The sequence below is a fragment of the Poeciliopsis prolifica genome, unplaced genomic scaffold (genome assembly GCF_027474105.1).
Source record: "Poeciliopsis prolifica strain line A6 unplaced genomic scaffold, Auburn_PproV2 SCAFFOLD002, whole genome shotgun sequence".
Classification (NCBI taxonomy): Eukaryota; Metazoa; Chordata; class Actinopteri; order Cyprinodontiformes; family Poeciliidae; genus Poeciliopsis; species Poeciliopsis prolifica.
Genome location: NW_026562377.1, coordinates 10,460,012 through 10,472,980, shown reverse-complemented (window position 1 = coordinate 10,472,980; position 12,969 = coordinate 10,460,012). Strand labels below are relative to the sequence as shown.

At 34.7% G+C, this 12,969-nt stretch overlaps 1 protein-coding gene across 1 annotated transcript; it reads left to right on the top strand.

Moving 5' to 3' along the window:
- The first annotated feature begins 947 nt into the window (after positions 1–947).
- Positions 948–12,791, top strand: gipc3 (GIPC PDZ domain containing family, member 3). Its single transcript, XM_055055681.1, has 6 exons — positions 948–1,244; positions 4,842–5,027; positions 5,237–5,417; positions 8,722–8,831; positions 9,370–9,451; positions 10,872–12,791. The coding sequence occupies exons 1-6, from the start codon at positions 957–959 to the stop codon at positions 11,021–11,023; spliced, it is 999 nt and encodes a 332-aa protein (XP_054911656.1). The 5' UTR covers positions 948–956; the 3' UTR covers positions 11,024–12,791.
- The last annotated feature ends 178 nt before the right edge of the window (positions 12,792–12,969 follow it).

Sequence of the window (12,969 nt, the reverse complement as noted above, 5' to 3'; positions counted from 1 at the left end):
AGAAAATGTGTCATTTCGCTGTGTGTGTACACAAGGGGATCTGAGTTTGAAATAATGCAAATGACACATTCACAGCTGACAAGGAAATCTGGAATTTTTGTGGAATTTCCAGATTCGAGAGGCAGAAAAATTGTTGTCCTGACAGGAAAATCTCCCAATTCAAAGTGGTTCTGCATTTCATGAGAGGGTAAAATATGACAGTAAGGGCAGGAGGTCACTATGAAAGAGTGAAACCAGCAAAATATAACTGTTGTGACCTTTCATGACAAATTTACAGAGAAAACTAGGATCAGTTGTTTTCCCATTAAAAATAGAAATCCCCTTGACAAGGGGATTTCAAACTATCAAACCCGGATAGCTTAAAATGGTATTTTTGTTTGTTTGGTCGTTTTGTTTCTGTGGGCTGGGTCATAAAGGTCAGCACATCATCAAGAATTTGCCCTGGCAACAACCTCTTTCATTCAGTTAGGCCAGTGGGCAGGAACACCTCACTGCCTACCCAGATATCATCTTACCAGGAACACTGGAGCATTGTCTTTGTTGGCCTGTGTGGGAGTCATTTTACTCAGACTTAGACATTTTCATACTTCAGATCATATGTGAAAGGTCATGTCCGTGGCATGTATACAGCTTTTAATATATGGAGGGTCAAAGGTTATATTTTATTTGGTGTCTTTTACTGTTATTTTCTGTGTGTGAGCTCAAATAGGCTCAAGTGCAACAGACAATCCTAAATTCAGAGGGTGTTGGGTTTCTCCCAGGCAGGGTCTGGCTGTCCTCTTTCATATAATGTTACCAGGTTACTCTCATCACTTATTTATTTGTTTTCCTCACCACCATTGCCTTGGGTGGTTGGATGAATGTGGTGATTGGGCAACTAAGTGTAGGTAAGCACAGTTTTTCCTTTTTATTATAGCTGCTAACCGGTAGGGTGGATCAAACCCAAGCTGGGACCGATGCAGAACGGGGAGGGTATGAGCCCGCAGGACTCCAAGGCACTGAGGGATGAGGCCATGAAGGACCACAAGGCCCCTTGCCAGAATCAGGGATGCATGGAGCCCACAGCTCCTCCGCTTCCTCCCCCATCACCGCCATCAGCAGGGCCTCCAGAGTACCCGAGACCCAGGCTCATCTTCCACACCCAGCTGGCTCATGGGAGCCCAACAGGGCGCATTCATGGATTCACTAATGTCAAGGAACTGTATGCCAAGATCGCAGAGGTGTTCAACATCTCTCCGTCAGAGGTAAAATGATTAAACTGGAAGAAATTTCATAACGTTATCTGATTGCTGTCTTGCATTTCTGCTCTGTCTGGCCAGTTGTAAAAAGGTGTTAGGTTTCCATTCTAGGGCTTTTTTTTCCATTATCTAGTTTTATTGATTATCTCCACTCTCCAACACCAGACTTTGTACTAATATAAGCTGATAAGGTTCAATAGTGGAAACAAACAACTACATAAAGTGTATTTACCATAATGAGTAAGCACTCACTCAGACATTTATGTATGTCAGGAATATACACGTTGGACTTTAAACTAAAACATAACCAGGTCATGATTCATATAAATTATCCCATGGGAAATGATGCTAACTGTTTAAATACAGGTGAGGTGAAGTCTCTAGCAAGATGTGTAATAAGAAATAACTTTATCTCCAGACCAACATGATTTAGCTTATGGCTTTCATCAGAAGACCATAAGCTCTGTACAAAATGCCTACATTCCTTAAACTTTTTCACTATTTGCAATTTAACTTTAGCATAAATCAAACTTTTCTGTGGTAGCCTCAGATGCTGTTAATTCAATAATGATAATAAAGACCAAGGAACACACCAGCCAAAAGGCCTGTGGTAACTCTAGAGGAGCTACAGATATCCCTATTTTAGGCACTGTCCACTTCAAAACCCTACCCTTTATGGAACAGTTGTAAGCAGATATGTAAGAAAATACTGGCCTATGTGTGGCACAAAATCAACACTGCACAACATCTTAAACACTCTCACTTAGATGTAGAAGATTTTTTTAAACATTGACCTAAGCACATTAAATTTCTGAAAGAAAACCTGGTAGATAATGCAAACACACTTAAGACTGGGCCAGAGGTTCACCTTTCAGCAAGACAACAACCCTAAAGATACAATCAGAGATACAATTTAATAGTTTTAGATAAATCGTGGATCGGAATAGCCCAGTGAAGCTTCATAGTTAAATAGAACTGATCATTTGTACCAAGGCTTGAATTAATGTTCTTGTTCCATACAATCTGACTAGCTTTATCCATTTTACAAAGGCAAAATGGGTAAAATTTTGCCTTTGTAAAATGTATACAAAATGTATAAAAAATATAAACAAAATATATACAGCTGGTCAAAGCTGTATTCGACCAGCTTTGGATAAATACAGCTTTGGACTGCATTTGTCCAAAACTGGACAATCGAAAAGTCATGTAACATTTTCCTACAAAAGTCTTCAATGTGATCTTATGTATCTCAATGACTTTCATTTAATTGTGTTGTTGTAGCATGACAACATGTGAAAAAGTTTATAACAACAGATATATTTGCAAGCCAGAGCAGGTGTGGTGTCAGGTGGTGAGGGTCCTTTACCTTCAATATTAAGTTCAGCCTGGTTCAAAATTTTAAATATTCACATGAATATAATAGCTTTTGATATACTGCAATAAAGTAATAGCAATACAGCAGCAGCGGGAACGCCAAAGAATCAGTCTGAGACAATATTATAAGCAATGTTCTAAATAATATTTTGGGCACTGAAAATGCTTTGCTAAAAAGTAAACAAGATCAGCAGTGTATTAATATTATTAATATTAATATTAACTCAACATAAAACCAATAACTTTACATAAAACCAATAGTCAGCATTGTTTCTGGAGTTGTGCATAAGTCACATTGACACAGTCAGTAATAAAATCCTTTCTGAGCAAGACTGTCCTTATATTGAATGCTTATCAGTTTTGAAGGCCATTTGCTATCTTAAAATGTACTGTAATAGCTATAAAAGATAACAGTTTTTCTTGTGAGGCAGTCAACAACAGTCGCTGTTTTGCTATTGGTTATATTTACTTTGCTTTACTGTGTAAAGTGCAAGCAATACACAAAATGGAAATAAAAATAAAATAAAAATGTCAAACTTAGAAATTGTGTTGTTATATGAGGCAAATTTGAATAAACTCTTAAGCCTAATAATTTGACATTACTTATCAGCCAATAATAACCCACAGTTGTTATCAGTTTTTCTTAATTAATTTTTGAAACATGTACAAACAATATTTCTGCAGAACCTACAGAACCACATGCAGACTTCTAGATTCAAGACTCCACCATAGATTTATGGCAATCCACATTTGATTCTATAAAATACATCCATTCCTTTGACCCCCAATTACTGTAGAACCTCATTGGACTGACAACCTTGAACTCCAACCCTACAGTCTGACACGCAGAGACAAATCTTTTGATCAGCAACTGCAAGATAACACTTTGTTCAATTATCTCAAATTTTCTTTGTGGACTTTCGAACAAAACTTGACCTTGAAGTTAAAATCTGATGTAATTATTGTTGTTTGTTCTAAAACATGAAAATATGAGTAAGGGGACATACGTCTTTAAAAGAGTTAAATCTTAGTATGTGAGTGCAACAAATTATGAGATCAATTGTGCAAAGTTTGCAGACTCAGATTCTCCTCACATCATTGCCAGATTTACACATAACTGCACAATAAATTACAAAATAATCAAAAGTTTATTTAGGTAATTTGTGTCAAAATTTAAAACCTTAATATTCTGAGAATGACATTATGATTTATTAAAAGTAAAATGTAAAATAAGGCAAAATGTAATCAATTTTAATTTTAATATGCTTATCAAGATTTAATCATCACTGCATTCCTATTTATCAACAGTGATCTTTGTAATTTTATTAAAAAACTGACATTAGCAATGAAATAATTTTTCTATCAGAAATTTGCAAATGATACTTGATTTGAGGCTCCTTTAGAATGACTTGTTGGTTTTTTCCTTCCTTATAATTTTTCATAGATTCAAATTCAACACTCTCTAAGCAGCCAACATATTAAATAATGACCATATAACACATGCCCTGAAGGTTTCAGTGTCTGCTGGTCAACTATGTTGCAATCTGCCACATAACTGTTTAGACCATGTCGTGGAGGCAAAAACATGCTATTTCTGAACTACCATTGTATTTGAATGGGCTTATTGAAAAATCTGTTTTTTCCTGTGTAAACAAATTTTGGGTTTTCATCAGATTAATTATTGAAATACATTAATAGAATTATACTCTATTTTATTTAATGCCTAGGCACAGCATTAGCTAATGTGATTATGCTTTGGTGAGTATTCAGTGTAATTAAACCTCTTCTTCATTTATTTATTTGTATAATTACAGTAATGATAAACATGTGTTTTTATCTCCAGTGACATGCTTTATTTATTTTACTATTTATTGTTAGTATTGTATTAACCTTGTTAGTAAAAATCCTTTTAGTTCAAAATATGGCTCGCTGCTGCTCTCTGCTGTTTAAAATCTATACTGCAATTTAAAAAATCTAAAGAGCTGCCTCTGCTTTGGTTGTAAAATTGGAAAACCTTCCTGTCTCATGCAAAGTAGATGCCATCAGAGATGAGCCCATCTCTGTCGACCAAGGTATTTTGTATTTTACAATATAAAAATAAACATGATTGTTAATACAAGTGCACTCTGCAGTGATGTGCAATTTCTACAAAAATACAGTTTTATGAAAGTTTATGCTGAATTCAGGGAACCTCCAAAAGCATTTGTTTTCTTCATATCCTGCCCTCAGATCCTTTTCTGTACCTTAAACTCTCATAAAGTGGACATGCAGAAACTTCTTGGAGGACAAATTGGACTGGAGGACTTCATCTTTGCTCATGTCAGAGGGGAAACAAAAGAAGTGGAGGTGACAAAGACCGAGGATGCATTAGGTCTCACTATCACAGACAATGGAGCTGGATATGCTTTTATCAAGGTGAATGAGAGGAAAAATAAATAAAAAAACCTGTTTCCTAATGGCTGTTTGCTAAAGTCATTAGGAAACACACTGTACTAAAAGGTTGTACTTAAAGTCCAATCTTTTAGTATAGTTAAAGTAATTACGAACAAAGAAACTGATCTTGTTCCTGGATCATGAATATGAAAACTTGGAGTTTCAAGTGTAACCATTTCTTTTTTCTCTAGAGAATAAAAGAGGGCAGCACCATTGACCGACTGAAGGCGGTTTGTGTCGGTGACCACATCGAAGCCATTAATGACCAGAGCATCGTAGGATGTCGGCACTATGAGGTCGCCAAGATGCTAAAGGAGCAACCAAGAGGCCTCCCTTTCACTCTTCGACTTGTGGAGCCCAAGAAAGCCTTTGGTGAGTAAAAAAACACTAATTATTGAGACAAATATACCAGCCTAAAATGATTCATAATTGTATATCAATTGACAGTGATGTACTGTCTGTGCTCCGCTATAAAGCCCCATCAAACATCCAAACGTTTGGATTACATAGAAAATTCTTTCTTTAATTTCAAACTAAACTTTTAAGTTCTAATTACACATACCTGTAGTTTGCCTCCCAAACTACAAGTCTAAACTAGATAGCTTAACTGGTACTGTTATTAAATACGATTTCTTTGTGGACAATAAGTCTCCCAGTGTTTCTTTTTGGCTCATGCCTCTCACTATTTAGATTAATATATGGCCACTGAGACAAATACACATGGTGAAACAGAGAAATAGAATACAAAGTACTTCATTTTTTAGAACTTGTTTACCAAGCTAGTGTTCATGACCCAATAAATATTTGATCCAAATCATGTTGCTTGCAGTGGAGTATGAAAGCATGTGCTGTTTTTTTCAGCCTTTTATCTACTGGTTTATGAAAGCACAAAAAACTTTCAGAAACTGGCTGTATAAGGTGTGCACTAAGCCACAACATTGTTAATGTTTTGATTCCAAAATTTTAAATAAGCAAATATCAAAATAAAATCCTGCATAGAAAGCAACACTTCTTTTGATTGAATGGAAGAGCTGGGTTGAGACCAAGAAAATTGCTGAAATTTTCTAGCATTGTATGTTGAAAAAGCTTTCAAATAAGTTATGGTGATTATATTTTTTGGTTTCCAAAAATATTGACATTTTAAAATGTTTATGTACATTTTAAAGTCCTCATTTTTTAGAATGTTGTCATGTAGATGTTTCCATAAAATATTACAATCACTCTGATGTTCATGTGTAGCTAGCTATCAGTCAGTCCATTGTGGTTTGTCTGTGCAATCCCTTCTGCCACTCCTCTCTGCTCCCCACAAAAACACCAGCTTATTAATGCGGAGCAGGAAATGTTCTGTCAGAAGATTAATATATTTTTAATTTGTTTTGTCATGCTCAAAACATTCAAAGCATTAAGAAGTTTCCTTTTCTCACTGAATCAGTTGCTTATCAAACAGGAAAGTAAATCCAGTGTATTGTCTGACTTCCTGAAACTGATCTGAATCTTAAGTCGCCTCTTGCTTAAGTGAGACTCCAGTTTGCAACCAAGTGCATTGTTCGTGAATATACTTGTTCATTAAAGTACCTGTGGACAGTAAACAGGAATGACCGTGTCTTTGCTGAGAAAATCCCCCCAAAAACAACTAACAACCCACAGTAGCAGGCTAAAAGTCCAGGCGTTATAACTGAACATAATGTCCTCAGCTTAATAGAAAACAAAAACAAACAATTTTATGACAAAAAAGAAAATTTATAAGCAATTCACTTTCAGTTTTTTTTTCATAATATATAGGTCAGGAGTTTTCATTCTGTACAAATGGGACTAAGTTAGGATTTTTTAAAAACACGATCTGTGGGAACTGATTCTGTTTAGTTGTCCGGGAATTCCAAGAACAGCAAATGACCAAAAGTAACATGGAGATGAAGGAATGAGTGACAACTCTCTTGTCTTTGCTTGTTGGCTAAAATACAGGTTTTTGTTTTTACCTTCTGTTAGTTTGTATATTACCTGTCACAAGGCCATTGGTCACTTTACAACCTCCAGTGATTTCTGTTTTCCAAAAAGCAACATAAAAAGCATATCAACACCTGTATGTTACATAAAGATTCTTCTTGGTATGGTGCTTGAGTACAATTGTTTAGAGTTGTTTAGAGAGCAGGAAATTGCATTGGTTGGAATGCTGAATCTCTTGGGAAAATCCTGAACATGCAAAGCCTCCACTCCCCCACATACAGATAAGTAAAGAAGGCCATATTCCTGTTTTGAATCCCGTCATTTGTTTCTAGTCTTATTGATGCGTTAAACTCGGCTGACCTCAGGAGTTTATTTCTGTGTCACAGATATATTGTACTGATGAAGATACATTTTCGACCTCAACAGAAAAATATGTAAAGACTCTAAATTAGAATAAGTGCTTCAATGAGACTTACCCCAAATAATTTTTGTTGTAGTTGTAGACTATTAATCTGGGGCCATAATTCACATGCGTGCTACATTTGTACAAATAATTATCCTAAAAATGTTTGAAAACCAGGCAGCATTTTACACAATAAGTGGAACTTTTTAAATAGATTTAATTTCACTCATACTTATATGTTAAAGGCTTTCTTTTCGCCAATTATAATATTCCACTGATAGGTAAAGAAGAGAGTACATTTAAGATGAGAGTATTACATTACATCAAAAAAAAAAAATTTTTTTTCATACCAAAATGTGGACTTTTGGTAAAGTACGTTCAACATCGACATGAAGATTGTTATTTTCAAAATGTACTTTTATCTGATAAACAAGTGTGACTGAGGTACATGCTCTGTTTTAAATGAACAAAATTGTAAATGAATGCAAAACCCCCCAAAAAACAACAACAATAAAGCAAGATACCATTATACAACATATCTGTGCTGCTAAGAAAAAAGGTATAAAATTTGCACATATTTAGCAATACCATTTGTTGTTGTGCCATAATCAACAAATAAATATAAATACCTCAAGTCCATGCAAACATTAAACTGTTCAATCACAATTTAAAAGACAACACCTGCACTCAGTACAAATTATATTTAGCACACTTTGGGTTTAACATCTCAGTAGTGAAAAAGCTGCGCATGTGTTTATTTAAAATTGAGATTAAACTTTTGCTGTTTCACATTTCATCAACAAGACAATATAATTTGTTGTTCTATATGATAAAACATGAAAGAATACATTGCAATGATAAGAAAATGAAGCAATTCATAATGTACAACACAAATAAATACAGGCATCATGTCTTATGAATGCTGCTCAAGCCTCCTTTGCATGGTTGTTCCTTTCCGTGTGAACATTTGTCAATGTCTGCAATAAACCGCCTTACTGTTCCCAAGCGGAATGTCTCACCGCTTCTTGAAAACCTCTCAAAAACTGTGGACATCCAAATATGGAAGAAGGTGTGATGATGTTCAGCTTTGCTCTCACAAGAATGTATTCTTTATAAATTATAAGAACAGAACCCAAAGTAGATGGCAAACAACGATTACACCAGTTTTGTGGTAAAAATAACATTTTTGTTCAGCAATTTTTTTTAGATAAAAGATGTTGACTAAGTTAGAGAAGTTACTGGATGATAGTGCTGACATTTTTTTTGTTAACATAAACTGCAAAAATAATCAGATTTTATTGATGACAGTCTCTCTGTTTATGTGACTAGACATGATTGGAATGAGAACTAAAGCGCCAAAATCTAATGAGGGAAAGCTGGTGAATGGGAGAGAAACTCTTCGGCTTCGGTCTAAAGGGGCTGCTACAGTTCAGGAAGTGGTGAGTTTCACATGAACTGTTAGACAATGACTGCTGAGGCCTCCTGAAGTGATCAGAAAGCATTCAATATATATCTATAAATAGACATATAAATTATTATTTTTTTAATCTGTCACTTTACTTTTTTCTGTTTAAATGTGCTTGCTTATGCTGAAAATTAGAACAACAGTGCAATGACCTGAGGGAGCATAAATAAAACAAATTTTCATCACAGAACTACAGAGATCCAACATAATCTTAAGCTGTTTTGTTGGTCCAACAATAAAAATTTTTTTAATGAAGGTTGAAAAGCTTCATCAGTCTTTTTCAACTATGTGCATATTCAACCATTCTTAACCACTCTTAACACTGCCCAGCATGTCTACACATGTAGTGCAGTCCTCTATGAACATGGACAGATTTATATTACTTAAAGTCAAACTAACTACAAAACCTTTCTGGGCCTCAACTGTTTTGGCAAGAGAATTTATAGCAGTTTCTAAAGACCTTTGTCACCATATTTCAGCAGATGTCTCTATTTTTCCATATATTTCACTAGCAGAGTGAATTTGAAGAACAGGCCACAAGGAAAGTGGATGATCTCTTGGAGAGCTATATGGGGATCAGAGACCTGGAGCTGGGTAAGACTAAACAGATAAAACTGATGTCTCTTCGTGTAAACTTTATCCTCATGTTGACATTTAAAGCCTTGGAAGGGGATGAGCTCAGAATAAATACTAAAACATAAACCAAGAAATCCTGGTTTATGTCGTTAGTGTAATATGCTTTGCCAAGTTTTAAGATGCTGTTTAAAGAAGTGGAACCACACTTCGTATCTGTATGCAAGTGTGTCCACTGGGAACCGTTTTTTTTTTTTTGCCAAAGTATGTTAGCACTTTCTTGTCCATTTATATTGCTTTCACATTTTTAACCTTGAATTTGACAAATTGTAAAAGCTGTTCACACAATAAAAAAGACATGACATATTAGCATTGCAAGTTGAAGTGCAAAAGTGAAATAGCTTCACATCATATTTTAGTGTTTACTTTGGATCAACAGTTACGAGTATCAAAGTGCACAAACAAGAACGTTTCACAAGAAAAAAAGACATCACTTTTTTTCCTCACTGTCTGAAGTGAAATCAAACTGAATGTCTCTTGTTTGAAGTCAGTTAGAATGAGAAAACTTATTTACAATTGCTAAATATTGCAGTCACACAAGAAAGAATATGTCAGAGATTTATTGATTAATGTCTTGAGAATCAAAGAGTTATATATATTTTCTTTATGAGGTAGCATTATATTTGCTACATGACTTTGGTCAAACATTTTCGGTTATCTACCACAAACTTCTCACAATAGTTTCCTGGAATTTTAGCAAATTGCTATTTTGTTTTATTTAAAAAAAACAAAAAACAATAAAAAGAAGATAAAATCAAAACATGATCCTATGCACAGAAACTTCTCTTGCAATAATATATCACAATGCACACTGTGATGTATTTGCAAATGAACTCTGCCACCAGAGTTCATTTGCAAATACATCAGATCTCTGAAGTTCAAACTGCGTTCACTTTCACTGTGAATCAGGTCATTGTTTAAGATGATACAAGCAGAATATAGGTCAACCGTTTTAAGGCTGGTGCTTATCCATGAAAACCAATCAATCAAAAGGACCGTTAAAGTTTCTAAGACGATCATTGTCCCTGTTACTGCTTGCATTCAAGTCCAATCCTGGCTCAAACACATAAAACTGAACCTCATAAAACTCAAATGAAAGTCAGATGCTTGGAAATCTAGGTCGAAATCTGCCCTGTGGATAACAAATGCTGACTGACCTGTTTAACTTTTATGTCTCTTGTGATGTCACTGATCCAAAGGGCACAATGCAAAATTAGATGTTTTCATTGCACTTCTTAAATGTATTGCATTTTACAAAATCCTGCAGTGAAAATTCATAGTTCATTACTCAGCTGCATGTTTTATTGTCAATGCGCATTTGTTGGTGAACGATATATACACCACTTGATGTTAGCTTTGACCTCACAACTTTTCTCTGCAGCAACCACCATAGTGGAAGCAGGCAAGGACAAGAAGAACCCTGATGACTTTGCTGAGGCCTTGGATTCTGTTCTGGGAGATTTTGCTTTTCCTGATGTGTTTTTGTTTGATGTTTGGGGAGCCATTGGAGATGTTAAAAATGGCAGAATTTAGATATTAACTCTGTTGAGAGTATTATATCTGTTTATTGGTAAATCCAGTTGCACAACAAAGAACATAGTTGTTTTATTAGTTCTGGGTTGATTTCTTTATAATTTTCTAACATAATCACAAGGATCATCATAAATTCAGCAATCTTCCTTTGGACTTTTGATTATGGCCCCAGAGGATCATCACTGTAACCAAAATAAATGAAACACAAAAAACATAGAAGTACTTTGAAATTCCTCTCTACTTCATGTGCATTCACATTTTTATATTTATATCAAGGTTTAGGTCCCTCCCTCTGACACATATGGACCATTATAAAAAATACTTCAAATTAGATAGGAGACATCGACAAACAACCTCGGAATCTAAGAAGTTAAAAAAAATACCACTAAGCTAAAATTACCCTGTAGAAACTTGAAAAACACAAATGTTTTTGAGTAACTTCAAAGGTAGGCAGTAATGTGTTTAAGATCAATGAGGAAAGGTTATACCTTTTCCATTTCCCAAATTGTATTTCAACTATTCTGAGAGGAAAGAAAACGGGTAATTTGCTAGGTCTTTGCTTTCTTGTAGCATGGGTTAGACAGCTGTTTTCATTCTGAGGAGTGGCTCTGCTTCTGCCTTTGCTGGATTGTTTTCAGCACATATGTGCAATGTGCTTAGCAAAATAAAAAAAAAAGCTGCACAAAGAATTATTAATTTACAAATTATTTTCTTCCTACAAATGCTATACATCTTTAGACATATACCATCCCTGTCATATGTCACTAAAAAGGTCTTGAAAGTAAAGTACCTGCCCAGACATTAATCCAATTCATGGGAAAAATATAATACCAGTGGGGATAGTCCCAGCTAAATGACCCTGCTTTGTGAAACAGATAATCCCTCACAATCAACCAAACAGGAACTCAAACCTTTACTTCCCTTAACAAAATGAGGATATCAAAGGAGCTTGTGTATCCATTGATCTTCTGCTCATGCAAAAGATTTTGCACTCTTTGTATATGGACTGAAAAATAAGAACATTCATGTCTACTCCTATTGAAAGAACATGTATTGACATGGTCTCTTGAATTTGCCTATTTATGTACATTTTAAACACAGAATACAGATATGCCACTAATGCTTGTTGCAGGGACCATATTATACTGTATTATGGTTGACATCACCAGTCAGTTTTCACTGAATAAATAGAACCATTAGAGTAATCTGGGGAGAGTAAAGCTCTATTTAACTAAAATGCCTTGTTGATTCACAATCAGGCATCTATTAACTTGACAAGTATTGGTGCAGTTTGTTAACTTTTAAATAACATTAAAAACAGCATCACAAACCTTGTGATGCTAAAGTCTTAACGTTACCCTGGATTTGCTATTTTTATTTTTACAAAACAGATTTGTGCATATTGTAGGTTTTGTTTTTGTTATCCGACATAGCCTCGCCCTCTTGAAGCAAACAAAAGAATGATTAAAGTCAAAAATGAGTCCAAAAGCATTTGATAGTCAACAACAAGAACAAAAAAAAAAACTTGCACAAACTAAATTGTAAATTCACAACAATAAACATTACATTTTCTTATATTTATTTATTTAGCTTGACAATTGTGTAAGTGCTTTTCAAAGTTTAATTATATGGCAAAACACTAAACATGAGCAATCTTTCATCAGCTCCTGCTTTGTACTTTTGTGACATTTTAGGAATCTGCAGCTTATACAGGGGCTGTATGTTTTGATTTAAAAATTGCTTATATTGGCCTTGAACTATGCAATGTTAAATATTCATGTAATTTATTTTCTGATAAGAAAGGTTGAACTTTGGAGGTTTCATTTGATAGTATCTTTAATAAATAACTTCATTTTTAAGCTCTGAAATTTTAAATTGGTGTCATTTTTAAATGTGTTTTCCGTGTACTCAATCCTTGATTAAAAGAAAAAAGAAGAACTAAATCA